Source organism: Papilio xuthus, unplaced genomic scaffold (genome assembly GCF_000836235.2).
Source record: "Papilio xuthus unplaced genomic scaffold, Pxut_1.1 DF825928.1, whole genome shotgun sequence".
Lineage (NCBI taxonomy): Eukaryota > Metazoa > Arthropoda > Insecta > Lepidoptera > Papilionidae > Papilio > Papilio xuthus.
Genome location: NW_013532721.1, coordinates 8,340,459 through 8,360,357, shown reverse-complemented (window position 1 = coordinate 8,360,357; position 19,899 = coordinate 8,340,459). Strand labels below are relative to the sequence as shown.

The following is a 19,899-nucleotide window of genomic DNA, read 5'->3' as shown; positions in this document are numbered from 1 at the left end:
GCAGACGTTATTATTCCATCAACGGATAACTAGCGTGCGCGATGAGAACGAAATTGATAGTCGAGTCGACAGAGCGAAGCGATAGCTTTTTACTTGCTTACATTGTTTTTGTATGTTCATATCTTGAAAACAATAATAAACATTCTCAATAGCAAATAGTTTAGCAAAGATTTATTGACATGTGAATGTCATTGTATTAGATACGTTTTGTTAGGTTATGTCTCTATTAGCCGTAAGTTTAGACTATAATCCCCGTTTAAAACATATCGTTATAACTGTCAAAAATTAAAAAAAAACGACATGGATATATATTTTACACAGAGATTTTGGTGTCAGGTAACTACGGTAAGTGTGCTTTGAAAAAGGTCTACATTAAATATTGTTAGTAACATTGAATCCTAGAATTAAGGACATAACATAAAAACATCGTTAACCTACTTTGAATTCGTGAAGAAATCCTAGTGAAAAGATTGCTCAATGTTTATTCTTTGGTAGGAACAAACAAACAAATGAATGCGATGAAATAGAATAAAGCTGTTGAATGCACTTTGACAAGTGAGTTAACAATAGGTGCGTTACTCAGTGGCCGTTTTGCCGGTGAGTAGTCGCGCGTATAAATAGCATGCGGCACGGCAGTACTGTTCGCGGCGGCTTGTGATGCTGCTTGATGGTTATGCTCTGTATTTATAGATATCGGGTCATGCGGTCCGCGGTGGCCATCTAACTCATTCTCATCACAAGAGACAACAGAAACAGATTGATGTTCACTCAATATAACAACCTGCCACTTCATATCACTTTACAATGTAACAATATTGTGGTCTTAGTATGGGTCGAGGGTTTTTAGATTAGCAGAGGTAACTCATTGCAGACACACAAACAAATACGTTCGTCGGCGGAAAAAAAACGTTTTGACAGTTGTAAACATTGGGATTAAATAAAGTTATAATGTTACAAGTCACGTAATGAAGACACTTTATATATTATATATCTATCTTATAAACAAAAGCTTTGCATTGTTAGGTATATACTAGTAAGATGCTAAGACTAATAAATAAATAACACAATCACCAATTATGATCGACAATGATTTTATCGTAAACTTTGCCTCAGGCGCGCCTTTTAAATAGCATTTATAGGTAATCGATTATGAATTGTCTTGCAAATTGTTCTGTTCCTTGTTAACAACATGGCGGACAGTTTTCGAGTCAAATTATACGTTTATTAAAGTTATTATAAATATTTGCATGATTTGATTTAAAATACATACTTAATACGCTATTATATTAAACGGTGTACTGATCTACTGTTTATGTTCTATTAGCTACGATTTATGCATTTTAATGATCAGGTGGAGTTCTGTAAAGCGCGAATGAAAAACAATTTGTAACAATTAAGGGGCTAATGCAATCGTGTACTGTAATATTGTTGTTAAGTTGGATATAAAAGTTACAAAGGTGATTCTCTGTCAATTTGTAACAGTAAACTTCAACAGTTTACAATTCGACCATTGACCACGTGATCTGAAATCCGTACGGCGTAAATTATTAACTATAAGAAAATAGTAATCTGAATGAATCAACTGTTTCACAGTCTAATGTGTTAGTTTTTAGTACTTTGTTGTCAAATATCTCTCACGAACTGCGCCTGATCCGATTACAAAGTTCATGTCGGTGACATATCTATAACAGATTACATGTCTGTTTGCATGTTTTTACGGACTCGTAGAATCCAGATACATATTTATAGTGGTTGTCCTGCGCCTGCGCCTGCGCCGCCGCTTGCCATAACGGCGTGATGTATTGCCGCGGCGCATGTTGTAAAAGGCATGGTCGAGTCGCACTGCCGACAGACGACTGACGCCAATATGTTACTATTGACGATTTTGATCTATCCCTTGTTTGTTACGATCTTTGTGAAGCTGTGATGTAATAAAATTACGTTTCATTTTCCAATAGAACGGATTTAGTAAAACTAGGCGTCTAAGTATATTCTAAGAAGTGGGGCGGGAGGGGCGCGCGAGGGGAGCGGTGGGGGCGGCACTGCGGCGCCAACATTCTGTGAACACTCAAATAAACAAACAGCGGCCGCCGAGTGAGCCCCGCGCACTTGTTACATGGAGAGCCATTAACTAATTCTCTACTCTACCAAACAATACATCGATATATACAACAAATGTTATATTGCTAACTAGAGATAGAACTTTATCAAACTTAAAAATGTCATAACCGACCTAACTTTCTTTACATAAGTCTTACTAATATTATAAAAGCGAATGTTTAGATGGAGGGATGAATGTTAGAAGATATCTCCTGAAATTTGGCACAGATGTAGAACACAGTCTGGAAGAACAAATACTTATTACGCTTTGATACGGACGGAGTCGCGGGCGACAGCTAGTACAAGATAAATATGGAATAGACTTAACTTGAACTAACACCATTCTTAAACAGAAATTGTCATTTTATTTTTACATTTTTCCGCTAACTTAGCATTTTTAAATTATTAACCATAATCACCTTTGTTAGCATTTGCACAAATTTAATGATTTTAAAAAATTTAAATAGATATATGTGATTTAATTTTAAGTAAGTTTATACTAGATTATATTTCGCAATCAATTGAAATACCATAAAATGTTTAACAGCAAGGTGCGTTCCAATGATTCATCGTTATATTTTAAGTGCGTAGAATGGTATAGAATATATAATTATGTTAGTGTAAACAAAGAGGTTCTCATCCGCTTTCCATTATCAGATTGGTTATGTTAAGGAGCAGAATGTTAATGTCAATGAAGATACAGCTGCTTAGATATTATACTTAGGAAAATGAGCTAGTTCTATTCACTATTGAACACGTAGAACTGATTACACTTAGGTATATCTTTGTGATATGTTGTATTGCTTATGTATGTAACTGTAAGAAATATCACTTAACGCAGTCTTTTATTTTGTGTTTTTTTGTGAGAAAACTACAATTCGATAGTTTACGGCTTGTATTCCTGGCTTACATATATAGCATTAGTAATAACTTGTAGTTTTAATTAACTGATTAACAAGCGTAAGTAGTTACTAACTTTAGAATAGTGTTGGCGCCATGTATAAACTGTGCGGGCGGGTGTACACTAATAGCTGAAGTTACCTTGATCGCGGATTGAGTTGGAAAAGTCGGCGCTTCGCAGAACTGACGTATCCGCACAATGCGTTGACCCAACTGTTTACATTATATATGATCTGGCCCATTTAGCAAACTTGTAAAGTTTATATATAAACTCATTTTTCTCATTCCGCGCCATCATCGCTGTCTAGACGCAGTTTACATGCGAGCATTTGATCTCACCTCACGTGGGCATATTGTCGCTCGCCAGTCTCAAGAATGTTTCTATCAGACGGTTTGACGCAGGGGCGGACTTTATTGCGCTGTCTGCTCTAATGCGACCACAAAAGTTATATGAATCGGATATTTTTATCGTTATAATATTTTATATGTGCGAGGTCTTGGTGTTGACGTGCCGTTAAATTCCTTGCGTTATTTTAAAACAGAAAAACTTTCTCGTTAGTAATTTATCTGGCAGGTTGCTGAAATTTACTATTTAAATAAAAATTAAAGAAAGTTTTTAATTAAAATCCTTTTTTGGTCAAAGAAATCTTCAAAAACCATACATAATTTTAGAGCGAAAAGATTTAAAATTTGAAAATTACAGAATGAAATGTACATTTATATCGCCCCCACCCTTTTACACGAGACGATGTTATAAATGCGTAAACAGAAATTTCCTAAGTTAGGCAACGCATCCTGGCGTTCAGGTCCAGACTTAGCAAGACTAGACTAAACATCGGTCTGTCTGCGGACATCTAGTAAACATGCGGACAGTCCGAGGAATCTGATCCAAATCGGGAAAATATTACATTACGAATCTTAAAGAAAATTCACGTTCCAACGTTAAATTTCAATGCGTGAAACGACAGAATAAAAAAATGTTATGGAAGAACACAATAAGTCTATATGTAGTTTGTCACATGTGGAATTTAACTTTTTCTTAATATCGGATTAGGTATGAAGATAGTCCTCATTTTAATTAAGTAAAAAAAATAACAACTACATTTCATGCGAACATTATATTCGGCGGCAATGCGGTATATTCTAGAATTACCGCAATAAAACCTAACATATTTTATTCGGTCTAGGTTGTAAGATTAACCTAGACACAGTTTTTCTAACCTTAAGTCATTACGTGAGAGGAATTATTGAATTTATTTTGTAGCAAGTGCCAATTACCTAAATGTAATCGGTGTCAGTGAAACTTAAGTCCTTGAAATAAATCTATCGTAGTACTGCCATATATAAATTCTCTTTTTGTTGTAAAGCAGTGATTATAAACTAAAAAAAACTCAAATACTTTCTTGTAAATAACACATTGAGATAAATAAATTTGTCTTCCTTTTCTTAACATAAACATGTCCCATGTCACGTATGTTTTCTGATGTAATTTTCCTCTATTTTAAAATCAATGTCAGGTGTGAAAGCGGTTTAATTCTTGCAAATTCCCTTAGCATTGAGGTTATACACAACCTACTACAATAGTTTTAATCCAAATATAGGTTTGGGTCCTGAGTTTTAGTTATTTCTCAATTAATCATTTAAAATGATTGAACTGTCACACTTTACTTCGTATTCAACAAATTGCTCGCTAATCTATATCTCTAACTGTATTATATGGCCAGGACATAGGAGGAAAGCTGGTAAGCGATGGCGGAAAGTAATATTGTACATGGGCTAGTTTTGTTAAGCCAGAAAAAAGTTAACAAAACTTTACTTACATATGTAATTCGGATGTAAATAATACGTTGAGGATCGAATTAGCAATTTTAGTTTGTATGTATTTACAAAAAAAACACTTCTGAGTTTAATACCTATTCACCTATGTATTGTTTGGCGTGTTCATTTTTTTTCGTATTAAAAATTAAAACAAACAATATGATCGCAGGGAGCATGTGAAGAATCTCAAATCGAAGATAATCAATCAAAGTTAGAAACGTGTCGATGTTTTGCGCGTGTGTTGACACCAGTTGGACATATAAGCATTAATCGTAGCATTTCTTAGGCCGCTGGGTTCGCGTTACTTGCGCCGGCGCGGCGTAGTACGGCCGAGGTCGGGTACGTATTAGGCGGTGGCCACACTATGTGACTCGCGTTCGCAATGAAGCCCGCGTACAGGCGTACGGCAACCAGTTTCAACTTTTTACCTCTAACACTTCGCTAGCACACAATGTTGGACTTTCCTAGAAGACCCCGATCTATATCTTTGCGGCATTTATTTCCCATCGATACATTTAATAAGGACGTATCAATTACACCTCACTAAAATAAAAATAAAAAAAAACGACGAAAACATTAGAAAGAAAAGAAATTAATATATTATATTATTGACAGAACTCAATCAAACTGTCATCAATCAACTGTCATATCAATTTTGAACTCGGTTTTCTTCTTTCTTATCTAACGATGCGCATGCGCAAAACTGTTTTACAACTTGCAGTAATAATTGTGTCAGTTTATACAAGAATTTACAATTTCATAAACAAGGCCAATAAATCATTTGAAATATTAGTCAAAAATAAAAACTTTACAATGAAATAAACTCTACATAACTTATTATTGTTAAATTATGTTATTCGTAACATTTCTTAATTAGCACTAAGAAAATACCAGTTTTCCGAAGCAGGAAAATGCGTTTCCAAGTTTTTAACTCCAAACGAATCTTTATTACCGTCCAAATAAATCATCATTAGTTCTTGGTTTTGAGGTTATAGGAATTCAAATAAGTTTGTGATTAAAATTTTTGAACGTCTTTTTTTTACTGAATAATTACAGTTTACATTATCCGCAAAAATTTTAGCAAAATTTTTCTAAAAATTCTTTTGCGCTAATTAGAACTAACATTCCTTCAATTAAAATACTTTGAATTTCATATGAAAAGCTAATTAATATTTATGGTTCTTAAGATGAGATATCTTTGCGCTAAAAATAAAGGTCATTGACATTTTAAAATTTCAAGCTTACTCTTAACATTGTACATTTGAATTTTACGTAAATATATAGTGTTATGCACATAATGTACAAATATTTTTCACACAATTAATAAATATCAAATCAATGAAATGGTCCCTAAGATGCAACAATGGCTTCAACTGTGCATTTTAGCTTAAGTATTCTTAATTAAAGGGCCTTTATTTCAGGTGCAAAGCATTTTCGGCCAGCATTAAATATTGCACCTGGCTATCTCTCATTAGCATATCTAGGAAAATATTCCGCTTTCTATTTCCTTTTTCCTTAGCGATTTATAAAAAGTAGTGTATACTTGAGTCAGCAATGTCTAGGGTTACTTAATATAGAGAAATTGTTAACCTATTTGTCACTTTATAAGTTCACGTAAGTCATATGTCATATGTAGAAGTGTCAAGCGGTCACTGATTCTACTCCTTTGTGAGCATGATGTAAGCGTACAGTTATGAATTGTCTGCAGCGTTATTGCTCGTGTTAATATTTATTGCTGTTTAAAATAAACAGCCGTACGCATTCTTTGTCCAAACTGAGAGTGCGCGCCGCGTGGGAACCAGAAGCGCGTTCGCAGGTTTGTCTTGCAAAAAACACTCCTTACTTAGTCGTGACCTTTACAGCTGCGGCCATTTAGCTCATCGAATGTTCCACTTATCTCCTTGTTCTAGGATTCGAATCTGAGTTATAAGCTTGAAAGCTCTTACGTTACAGTACATAATCTATATGACTTTAAAGACTCTAATCCCAACTATTACTTGACGTTGAGAGCTAGTTTGTTATCATAATCCTTTATGTTAAGTGGTCAATTAGTAAATAATGATAAAATATACTGGTTATTTTTTAAGACATTTGAATAACTTAGAAAGACTAATTGAAACAAGAAAATGTCCTTCGTAAAATGCTAATAAACATGCTCCCGGAGATCGCTAGTAATTCATCTGGGAAGTGGGATAGCAAGAAAGATGTTAAGTATACAAATAGTAAGTATTTACTAATGCAACTTTATATAACGTGAACTCCATCAGTTGCGAAAAGACGCAACACTTGATTTAAAATAAAACAGTACTGGAAAAAATTATACATTAAAAGAAATTAACCAGCCGCTCGTAATCATTAATATTAATAATTATTTAATGTGCCTTCTGTCGAATTAATAAAAAAGACATTGTGTCACGGGCAATTATTCGTAAGCGAGGCAATTTTAGCGGTCGCGGCAGACGCGTCCGAGCCCTTTGCTACTGAAACTCGACAGCCGTTTACACAAATTCGGAGCTGACAGAAGAAAAAAAGAGGGCCACATTCGAATTCTCATTACGTAACAATTTTTACGATACGTCCCGAAATTACTCTCGAATTATAAAATCGCCAGTGAAATTATACGACGTCGCGGCGCGCACGAGTTGAAAGACAGATGTCGGCTAATTGCTCGGTCACATTTACCGACAATTTAGCTATTAAATGCAATTGTCGACTTAAAACTACACGCTTTATAATCCCGATTCTTAATTTTAATGGTGACGACTGATCTAATTGATTTGGGCGGCTTAACCGCTCTCATACACTTCACTCATTCGTTCATCTCTTGACGTTGACAGATGAACGAACAATTGAAAGAACTACAAAACTACAATTATTGTATTTAAGTTTCGCGGGTTTAATTAATTTTTTTTATTAAGAATTGAACTTTAAATAAAGGTATTTTTAATTAGATAAATAAGTATGCTAATGTAAACAAATAGAACAAGGGCAAAGAGTATCAAAGCTGTCGTCTAAAAATTGAAAGTGATTTAGGTATTCGCGGCGATCGGGTGAGCGGGCGAGCAGCGCGTGACACAAACGATTCCACTTAGCCGGGCCTCGGCATCGGCAACTGGCATACGGACGACCAATAATCGCCTCGGCTAATATGGACGAGCCTTCTTTTTCTACTCACTCGCCTTCTGTCACACATATTTCGCTCGGTCGCGGCCCGTTACAGCCGCGCAAGGTTACACCTGCAACTCGCCAAAACACAACACAACTCTGTAGTAATACTGTTTGAGCACATTTCACGTCTCACAACTGCAAACTTATTTTTGTTACAAAGTAAGAAATGCAAAGATTTCGTTAATTTGTATAATGAATTATTCTAATGTTAGTTAGTCCTAAATAAAATTCATTCTCCTTTCTTTTGGTTATCAGTTAACATGCAATTTACGCATAATTTATTCTGAATGTTTAAAAAGATCGTTTTTAGGATAAGATGCCATATGTGAAATATCACAAGTGAAAACAAAAGAAAAGGTATTCCTTATATAATTTACATTAATTATTATACCTATAGTTATATAACAGCCGTTTTTCCTTATTCTTCAAATTATTATAAAAGGAACATTCAGTAGTGTAGTAGCAGTAAAAAATTCAAAATATTATTTTAAACCTAAAACCTAAGCTGAACTTACAGGACACATTCTTCATACTGCGTATATCTCCAGGGCAGACAGCAAGTGATGTGGCGCGCGTTGAACGCATGTCGGACGCGTCTTGAACGCATGTTGTATGCGCGAACATAACGTCGACCTGTCAGGTGAACAGTCGCAAGAGTTCCTTTACCACTTGTTTGTACACCGTGTAGATTCTATAATCGTATTCGTATTATACGATAATGTTAATCAAAATGTTAACTCTAATGACATAACTACCTACCCTACTTTCCTTTAACCCAAGTAAACATAATTATTCATACGGGGGGCGAAATCACATCAACAAATGAGTGATGCAGAAAATCGAAGCAATTCTGCCACTAACTATAATAGTCTCAGTCTGCTCATACATTAAATTCTTAATATAATTTTGGACAGCTAGATGCTAGATGCTATGTTAAGCTTTTGTAACATGAAAGATGGTGGATGAGATATTACTGATCTTTGCCTTAAAACTGCTTCTAACTCCGTAATTATAACATCGGTTGCGTAACGCAAGTGGCTCAGACTGAAATATTATTTTCAGAGTTCAGAGACCGAAAAGATTTGTGACGTAGTTATAGTCCTTATGACTATGTGTAATAGAGTTTGACTTACGACGTCGTAAAAGTGCGAGATGTGTCGTCTGGCCGCGGGGGCGCCACGTGTCACATATCACTCGGCGCGTCGCTTCCTTTTGGACAATATTAGAGAAGGTGCATGCTCTTATTCCGTTTTAATGCCGAAATAAAAAGAGCTTCGATTTTTAAAATGTCGACTTCTTGCGACCACTTCTGATGATATCTTTCTTTGACGTTTTAATGTGCGATTAGACGACCCGAGAATTGAATCGCTGGCGCTGTTTTTGTATCTTCTCGTGTATTTGCTTTGCTTTAGCTAAATTTTCATCTTCTTTTGATATCGACAGGCGATGTATTAATATAATATTGTAATAAAAATTATAATTAAGACGACTGCTACAGCTTAGACTTAATGTATTTAGACGAGAAAATTCCTAAAGTTTGTTTGATTAGCAAACAGGACACATAAGAAGGTGAAATATTCTTTGTCTGTGCATCCCCTCCTTCGTCTATTAGCAACGCATTGGTCATCTATCGGTCTAGCTAGTTAGCAGTCGCTAGCCATTTCGGTGAATTCAGATGGCCGCTTGCACTTTTACCACCTTATAATATAAAAAAGAAATAAATGCTAAACAGCTGTACTTAATGTGCTACTATAATCACTGTTTTTACCATCGTTTACAACGAGTTATCTTATGTGTAACAGTGTGGTGTAAACGACCGCGCGCACAGCACGGCTCGCCATAGACAATGCTGCTTATGATCGTAGGTAATGACATTAATTTTCGAGTCAATAGAAAAACCGCATCGCCCTTTAAGGAGGCGGCGCCAATGTACGCGATTGCTCGCCCGGTCTGCGGCGGACGTGCGCGGCGTATTGCGAGCGGAATTATGTTCGTACACGACAATATGCGACGATATGATGTTTGCCGCAATAGCCACATGTCGCGAATATTACAAGTCGCCTATTTGGTTTGTCTAGTAATTCTTAATACGTTTTGTGGCTCTAGTTATATAGTAAAGAAACTCTTACTTGTAATTAATAGATAAAAATGATGGTGTAACAATCTGATAAATATCATAAGCATTGTTTCATGTTATATTCATTTGAAATTTTTCATAGAGGCTACGTTAGAAATTATGAACAACTGACAAGTGAATTATGCCATTTTGATAACTAAGGTTTTTGGCGTACAATTTATAAAGGCTGAATGTGGTCATACCATCATTACTTTTAATGTCTTATTTATATTAATTTAAACGATTACAAACATTACTCTAATTAAGACATTAACGAACAAAATTTCATCGTTAAATGAACTTTTAATGTCCGTTTTATTCATATTAAGAGGCATTACAATTTTTTTCATTCGTTGTAGAGTTCGGTACTTTCTTCAAGAGTACATTATGTTCGGTAGACATTTTCACTTATTCGACCGCGCCTACCAATTAATTCTAAATGTCATACGAATTGGGTTTTTAGTTTACTTTAAGTTAAAAGGTTGTAGCGATCACCGGAGCTGGCAGCGGATTTACGGTTAAAGTTATTGTTTTGAGTGCAGTCAATTACATTTTATTGTTTAATAATTTTTATACTTCGTAATAAATTTATTACGAAAAACATGCTATATAACAGTTTTTTCCACCAGTCTAGACACAAATTTTCAAATAAATTTTATAGATTATTTTATCAACGTATACTTTTATCTGTATGATATATGTTCTTCCAGAATATGTTCAACATCTATACCAAATTTCATAGAGGTCCTTGCAGCCGTTCTGTAGATACCTTCTAACAAATATCCAAATATTCGCATTTGTAAGCTTAGTAAGAAGTTGTATATGCGATAACCTAGTGGTAATATATTAATATGGATGTTTTCTCTCGCGTCAGTTCATGGCTTGAACATCTCACATGCCCTCGACATTTGCGAATGTCAAATTTTTACCGTGTCCCGAAGTTGACATGACCAGTTACACAATATGTCGTCCACAGGCAATCATTTACGTTCATTAATTTTATGAAGAAAAATAGACTGAGCTAAAGATCAACCACTCAAAATTGCACCCCGCGTAATTACAACGACCGTAAGAAATTTATTATCGATGATTTTACATCGTAATTTTTAAATTATTGTTGTTAAATTATTAATTGATGTTTTAATTGCTACAATAGCGATTACGTGATGAAATGCATTCCATACATTGAATTTTATTGATAAGTAAACTGACAACTAAATTAAATTTAAACTTTATATTAATAGTAAAGATTGCTGAGCAATTGTATCAATAATTTGAAAAAAAAAAACATTACATGAAACTAATGTTTGATATGTCCAAAAAAGTAGAGGGTGTAAAATAAATAAAGCACATAAAAAGTTACTTGTGATTTTTGTTTAAGTTTTAGTTTTGTTTAGGTTTTGTAACTATTAATCTTAAGTATATATGTGAATGATTGTTTACGTAAACTAAAAAGGTAATATAAGTAAAAGAAAAAGGAAGTATTGTATAATATCCTTATAAATATACAGTCAATATGAACATAAAAGGAAGATGGCATCAGAAAAATCAGATGTAATGCTACAAGAATCTCAAACGTAGTACCGTGGGAAAACGCTAAAGTGTCGAGCGAGCGCTCGTCGGTCTAGGGGCCCTGGTACGTAGGTCCAGAGACACAAACCTTCTCACGCATGTCCAATGACTGCGCAATAAGTACCTTGTTCCGTTTTGCGACGTTGCCAATGATCAATGTATGTGATATTATGCGAAATTAACTTTTACCGTGGATACTGGAAGCGGTTTATTAAAAGGCCTCACATGTTGGTGAGGGAGCTTAGTGTTGAACTGAAGAGGAAATATTATAATATTTTTTATTTATATATCCGCAATTAATTGACGACAACGTCGTGTTGGCTAATACATTGAAACGTTTGTTAAAAATGTTGGAAATTGTTAAAGGGAAAGATAAAATGTAAGGAATACTTATATTATATTTCATTACAAACACGTTTCTATGTTGTTACTGTACATTTTTAAAAACAAAGACATATTCAAAGACATATTTCTGCATTTATTGTTAGTAACACAATTTCTGTAAATTGTTCCAAATCAAGCACTTGGTCAGCGTGGTTGCCTATGGCCTAATCACCCTTTACTTAGGGTAGGCTCCGAGCCCCTCGGTGGGGACGTATAGTGATGATGATGATGATGTTTCAAATCAATATTATAACTATGTTGTTCGTAACAAAATAAAAAAGTGCTACCGAAATTTTTCCGTTTCGCGCCCGCTGCCTCTCGTTAGTGTAACCGTATGCTGATTACGCATTCGCGGGTGGCCGCTAATGTCCAGCCTGATTACGTGCAGCCCTACCGCAGCCCGAGCCGCGAGCCCTGAGCGCGACGCATCCTATATGCGCAATGATTATACATCGGCCAGTAATATTTGATTTATTGATACTTAACACATCTTGCATTACGCGTGCGCGACCGTAAGGTAACTGCTACCTATGAGCCACCTCATCCTAATGATACCTAATTGACATCAATCAAATACTTACTGTACATCATCGGTCGTCCCTCTACTTATAACGTACAATTTTTTTCCTTAATTTTAAGTGATCATCAAACCCTTTACCGACGATAAAGAGTCATACGATCGTATAAGAATTATTTAATATAAGTATCAATGTTTAATGTATATACGTAAAGTGCCTGTTGGTGAAAATCGGCAAAACTTTAAGTAGATAATTATGTGAACAGCTTTTTTCATAATTAGCATATGATGCCTTGTAATTTTACGGGAAAAACAATAAAAAATATTCTAAATTCCATTTTCTTTTTCTTCATCCAAACTAGTAAATTATTCGTATATACGTTGTAATTAATTTAATGGAAACATTATAGATAATATTTTGATAGAATGTTAGCAGACTGTCCCACGCGGATTAACGCGACGGGGGTTTATCGTCGTATTCGCGTCAATAGGCTCGCCCATTCGCCAAATTAATGGCGTCATACAAACAACGCACACAATGCGGTGTACATTAAGGCTGGGCCAGACGCTACCAAATGCCATTTAGTAATCAAATAGAGTAGCGAAATACCGCGACGTCGTAATGTGTCGCGAGAGAATTCGACGCGTCAAAGTTATCGAGCGCGCGGCCTGTTAACAGTTAATGGAGTATTATTAATATTACGTGAGCTCGTTAATTCATAATCGTTTTTATTGTATGTGATATCAATATTTTTATAAACATATTTCATCTTTTACTTTTAAAGCTTTTGTACACAATTATAATGAAGCTAGAATCTAGATCAAGACATTGTCCTAATTGTACTTAGACATATTGACTTTAACTCTTTAGGGCGTAACCATAAAAAATCTAGACCGTGTTTTAACTACATTTTAGCTTAAAATATGTTAACCCATTTAACGCATGTTGATATTAGAAATGTCTAATATGTCTGATAATGATTAGAAATCATAATTATTGAAATATTTTTATGCGTGTGTTTCCGAAATCTAGTAAAATAGATACAAAGTAATTATACCGAAAGCAATTTGGTGATATATGATTAGGGTAAAACATAATTGTTTATAAATTAGCGTCCATAATATCAATTATCGGTGGTCAAAGGGTTTAACTAAACAGCGTCTAGTTATATCATTTAGGGTAATACTGTTCGATTTTATCAACATTCGAAATTCAAAAATCTGTAATTTCAGTAACACACATTCGAATTAACATTTTTAAGGCAGTACAAATGTAAATTAGGCTGAGTGAAATTTCTCGTGTCACTCGTTTGAACTCGTTGCCCTGTCACAAACAACACCCCGGTTCGTGACATTTATCGGTTCTTGATAAAAACACATCATGTGAAAATTAATGAACGCTTTTTTATAAAGTTCGCTGTCAGTTGCGGCGGAAGTTTTTGACCTTTTTATTCCGCTACTTTCGGCCTGTATTTGTTACACAAATTGCTCTTACAGTTGATTTCGGGTTTTTGGAAAGAAATTTTAATTATCGCACGTATTTTTGATACAATCACTGTCACTGGCACGTTGTAAACATGCTGTCATTTTTGTTGACTTACAATTTGATCGCCTAATTAAATGTTTGTTTTGTTTACAATTTTTATCTGGAAGTTTTAATTAAATTGATCTGCTTATATTTTTTTATTAAATATGCTTTATGATGCCTAGATAGAAACTAGATTTTTTATAACTATAAGTTTATTTGCATATATGCATCAATCATATATTATATGTAAAACTCGGCAACGATTCGACATATCTTATTGAAATTTAGCACAGGTATATAACACATTATCAAATAATACATTGTATAATATTACTTTTCATCATCATCATCATCAGTTCACTATACGTCCCCACCGAGGGGCTCGGAGCCTAAAGTTAAGGGTGATTAGGCCATAGTCAACCACGCTGGCCAAGTGCGGGTTGGTTAACCTCACACATATCTTTGAATTTCTTCTCAGATATGTGCAGGTTGCATCACGATGTTTTCCTTCACCGTAAGAACGTCGGATAAATGTACATATGTAAATCGGAAATCGACAAACACATTGGTACATGGCGGGATTCGAACCCAGGACCTGCAGATTGCAAGTCAAGTGCTTGACCACTGAGCCACCGAAGCTCTATATACGCGTATTACTTTTATATCTGCACAATTGAAGCAAAAGATAGTTTATGATAATATTGAAAGTTATATATTATGGTAACCTACGTAATCTATGTACCATAAGTATATAATCATCATCTTTATATAATATTACATAGAAAAATCTACAACATGTATCTCAAGAATAAATGTTTACTGTAAACATTGTTTATTTTCAATTCGTAAAATAGGTTACCTACTCGCAGGTGCGTTTGGTTGCCTTTGCTTATTCATACAGCGGCAAAAAGGTCAACACTTTTTCCTATTGATAATATCAAAAACATAGTTTTATGGATGTAAATTTTTACTTGTCGAAAGTATATTCGCGTATCGCGAGAAGTCCAACCAATTAGAAGACAGATCAGTTCCATTCTTAGATAACACCAGTTCGCCTGTTGAAGGTTTCCTCACCGTTTAATGTTCGAAAAGCACCCCATAAAACAGTTCTTGTTAAGTGTCAAGTAGCCGCAGTAAACTCTGGTCCTATTAATGGACAATGGCTTTTAGGGAAATAATGGAGAAACAAACGGTAGAAAAATAATGAAATTGAGGAGTTACGGTAAGTTAGCATGTCAGCGGCGGTGTCGCGGGGCCGGGACCGCACGCCGCCGACATCGATGGCTGGACCCGAACAATGGCAGCCGCTGGATTATTGGACCGTCGGCCTTGCGATTAACGCGTACATCCGTACCCGCCGACATAATGGTCTCGACTCAATGCTCCCATAGATTAATTGTAGGTATTTTTTGTCCACGCACCACCGCCATCGCTCAAAGCGCCGCCGACACACGCTCATCCCCTAAATGTAAATGTCACATCTCAGTAATTCCATTTAACGCGCTCCTGCGCCGTTTGACGCTCGATTGTTTCTTGTTATTGAATACAGATCAGGGAAATGAATGGAAGACGTGGTTTTTTGAAAATTAGGTACCTGATTGACTAGTCCTAAAATCTTCTGTGTGTAAAAAGCGTAAAGAGGAAGTCCATTTGTCATTAAGTAAATAAGCTTTTTGCGACGAAACATTTTGTATCCAATATTTTTAATACCAAAAAATGTTAAACTCAAATTACATAATAGTACCAACGCATAGTAAAAATCGTTTCGAAACACTTCAACTCAACAAACAGACTGTGAGATTTTATGCGTACGTCTAAAGTGATTAAAAATACCGCTGATAATAAAATATTATAATACGAGGCATGTTAATATTTCTAATAGGAGTCAAAGCGCGCCGGAGCGGATCAGGAATAATGGAGAATTGCCAAGCCGTAACGCCGCGCCGCCGCCGCCGTGCGCTTTCGTCAAATAAAAGCTTTTTAATAAGACGAGAACTATAGGAGACTTGTATGATGTCGATAAGAAGGTCGATCGCACACGCGACTTCCAGAGACTATGATACATCGCACGAGACGCGACATAAATCACATCCGATGATCTAAATATAAAAGTAGAAATAGACTGAGTCAATGCCTAACACTTTGAAGTAATATATCTTCTAAATACACAAGCACTATCTGGAGACAATCCGTTGACTCATCGAAATCTCAACGCAGGTCTACGAACTGTGCTAGTCGTGGCTGATACAAATGTTTAACTTGATCTATACATACATTTGCAATATGATGATTAATAACTTTTTAAAATAAGTTAACCAAAATAACAAAATAGATAATAATCTAATCCTCTCAATAGAGAGGATAATAATTTCTAGAAATTAAAGCTAAATCCAACACGTTAATCATAATTTCGTTTTTAATATAACAATAAATGAAAACAACAATAAACTATGAAAGATTAACATTGTTTATTTTCCTAGCGATAGTCTAAAACTGCTTGATGCAATTCGTTTTATGTTTCGTTTGCAAATTCACACAGCGACAGCAATGACTAGTCTGAGGCATTTAGCTAATTATTTCAGTTGATTATTGTAAGCCAGAATGTTCAAGGCGCTAGATGTTTATCAATTCAGGGATCCGACTGTCTGGTTTTAGAGCTCTTATATCGCCTATGATAAATACACGGAGAATGCCAATAGTATAAACAATCTTAGAATTATTTATAGATTGCAAAAAAATGTGTAATGTCGGTGCGCGTACGCAGTTTTGACATGATCTATATGATTAACAGTTTATAGATCAAACCGAGACAGATTTACAATCGAATAATGAAAGTGAAACGAACATTAACAAAGGAAAAACGATGGATAGCATCCAGAAGGATAAACATTTAGCTGACGGGCAACAAGCAAGCGGCGAACGTAAACAAACGGCGACGCGAGCCGCAAGCGCCACTCTATTCTCTGCTCTTTCACACCGCGCCTTCAAATACTAATTTACAGTCACTTTCTGTATTCATTATATGTAACCAAAATATTAAGGCGTTATATGTATCACATCATTTGTACTTTTTAGCCCTATCATGAGTCCTGCCACTTGGAAGATTGTGTTTTTTGGGAAACTAATAAAGGATGGACTTTTATTAATTTCATTTAAATTATCAATTTATTTTATCGAACAACTTTTGATTACTCGTCAAATCACGACCAAATTACAAGGATAGCATTTTGTGTTTTTTAAATGACGTTAATAAAGCTCAGTTGCTTTTAATAAACATTCAGATTTTATGAAGTTAGATTTGTAATTGTTTGACATCGCGATCTTTTTCTCCCAAATAAATCAATTTATCGTACCTGAGGAGAGTGTCATCTAAATCGACAGTAGTATTGACAAACGATATCTCAATGGCGATGACGTCACGCCACGGTCCAGTTGCGACCTGTCGGTGCCCGTCCCTCACTCGCGGTACGATCTCTTACGCTAACTCTCGCGGATTGGTTTTTTTGGCACAACCTCGGATATTTCCGGAGCCGTGCTGACTCAAAGGCTCTATACAATTGTAAAGATCATTTATACAATTATAACAGCTAGTTGCAATGATGAATTTTATATAGAGTCGGCATATTTTGTGGTAAGAAGTTTAGCATTGTTTGATTGGATGGATGGACTGACCAAAACAACTAACGCCGAAATGTCAAATATATAATATATAGAAGATAAAACGACTTTTGCTCAATCTGTTACAAGGGAATTGGACAGGAAAATGATTATGACGTAATATTGATAAAATATTTGTAGATGACGACTATTGTCTTTAATTTCTTTTTGATACGGGGTCAATTTTATTATAAAAATAAGAATTTGTAGATCAAAGTTTTGCCTCTTTGAGCCGTTGAGATTTTTAAGAAAGATTCTATTGTAATGAGACAGATATATTCTAGTAGAGACGGAAACAAACTTATCTACAACGTAGATCTGTAACACGCAAGTAATGAGTATAGAAAAATAACTTAATGCCGTGATTTCATCATGACAATACAATATTTTTTGTCGTGTTAGATCCAACAGAAACAGAATGCATAATTGTTGTTGATTTTAATCCTAGATTACGGTCTTCAATGTGCAATTATATTTTACACATTTTTATTACTATTACTATGAGATTTTGATGAAGTTAGTTATTGTTGGTTTCAAAGAGTCAGTTGTGTTTTGGCATATGTAATGTAACATATATCTAGCTATATTGTTAGTTATGTGTTAAAAGGCCTTCTCTTTGCCCTACGACCACCTGACCGTTACTAAGGGTGCATAAATGAGAGTCGCCGTGGCGGGCGGAGGGCGGCGGGCGGCGGGCGCGCACGTCTTGCTACACTGACCGCGCCGCGCCGCGCGGCCACTATTTACTCTTGCGCCTAAAATGGACACGTAATAGCTACTTGTTCCCCCGATGCACCTGCCCGGTGCATGTTTGTTAGCACTTAAATTTATTGGCATATTAAAAATGTAATAATAGAGTTCGAGTTAGCTAATGCTTTTCTATTTTAATTTTTCGACGAACCGCAAAGCGTTTAGCGCCGACGAAGTTTACGATTCGTGGTTCGTGTTCAGTTTACATTACGATTTCATAAAAATACCTAGTAAACCTACCTTATAAAAAAATAAATTTCTGTAAACATAAGAGAAAAATGTACTCAAATGCGTAAGAGGTGTATTGAGGTAGAATGAATTTGATCAATTTTTGAGGGTCCCTGAAGACTTAAGATTGAAGAACTTTGAAAAGTGTAAGTGGACATAAAATAGTCAGTTCAGCATCCGTGCGGGATATGGTAGGGTAGAAAAGCGCAAAACTCACTGTAGCCCTGCCTGTAGACGGCGCGCACGCGGCGCATCAGCTTGGCGGTACGGCGCAGCGGCGGGCCCAGCGCCACTGCGGCGTGCCCGTGCCGCTCCGCGAACACGATATAGTTCTTTCTGTTCTCCAAGGGCACTTCGAAACGTCCCGAACACTCGAGGTTCTCCCGCGGCAGCTCGAGGCGCAGAATAGAGTCCTCGCGGGGCCAGCGGCCCTGGCGGCGCAGCACGCGGCGCACCTGCACTGTGGCGGCGTCCCGCGCCAGGGACTGCACGCGCGCCTCAAAGGCAGCCGGCGCACGGTAGGCCCGCCACGCCACGTCGGCGCGCTCGCAATAGAGGCGGCGCGGCGCCGCCAGGCCACCGGCGAGGCACAGCAGGGCCCAGCAAAACGCCGCGCGCCCGCACGCCCTCATCGCTCCATCGCAACACGATCGGCGCTCCCACACGCGATGCTCACACGTCGGCGGCCGGCGCGCGACTGGCCCCTCGGCTCGGTTCGCGCCCCGCCTCCACCAAAATAGTCTCGGAGCGAGCACGAGCCGATTTATCTCGCGCGATGATTAATTTGCGAGCGGCTCGTAATTAGCGGGTGGCGCTCTAACGGTGCGGTGTGGTGCGGTACGGGTGCGGGTGCGGGTGCGGCGCGGGTGTGGGGTGCGCCAGACCTCGGGGAGTCGGCCCGAGCCCTATCACTTTGCGCCCCTGATGTGGCGTCCCATCTCACAGGCTCGGCACCACCTTCATCCGTTACTTAGCTTATAGGTATCCTATTATTCAATTTAACTTATTTTCAATGATACCGATTTTTCTATTATAAGTCATTTACTTTTTCTGTAGATTTTTTTTTATTTCTGAGTAACATGTTCTATATTTCATTTTATTTTAAATATTTTCAATGAATCAGTTCGTTTTACCTCGGTAAGGTCAAATTTAATTTATCTA

General features: G+C 36.5%; 1 protein-coding gene across 2 annotated transcripts in view; it reads right to left on the bottom strand.

Moving 5' to 3' along the window:
- Positions 1–19,416, bottom strand: part of vn (membrane-bound neuregulin protein vein) — a 48,159-nt gene extending 28,743 nt beyond the window's left edge. For both annotated transcript variants that reach the window (XM_013322749.1, XM_013322748.1), the window contains exon 1: positions 18,956–19,416. In XM_013322749.1, the coding sequence (XP_013178203.1) occupies positions 18,956–19,370 (415 nt within the window). In that variant the 5' untranslated portion in view covers positions 19,371–19,416. The remainder of the gene's footprint in view (positions 1–18,955) is intronic.
- Positions 19,417–19,899: the final 483 nt, after the last annotated feature.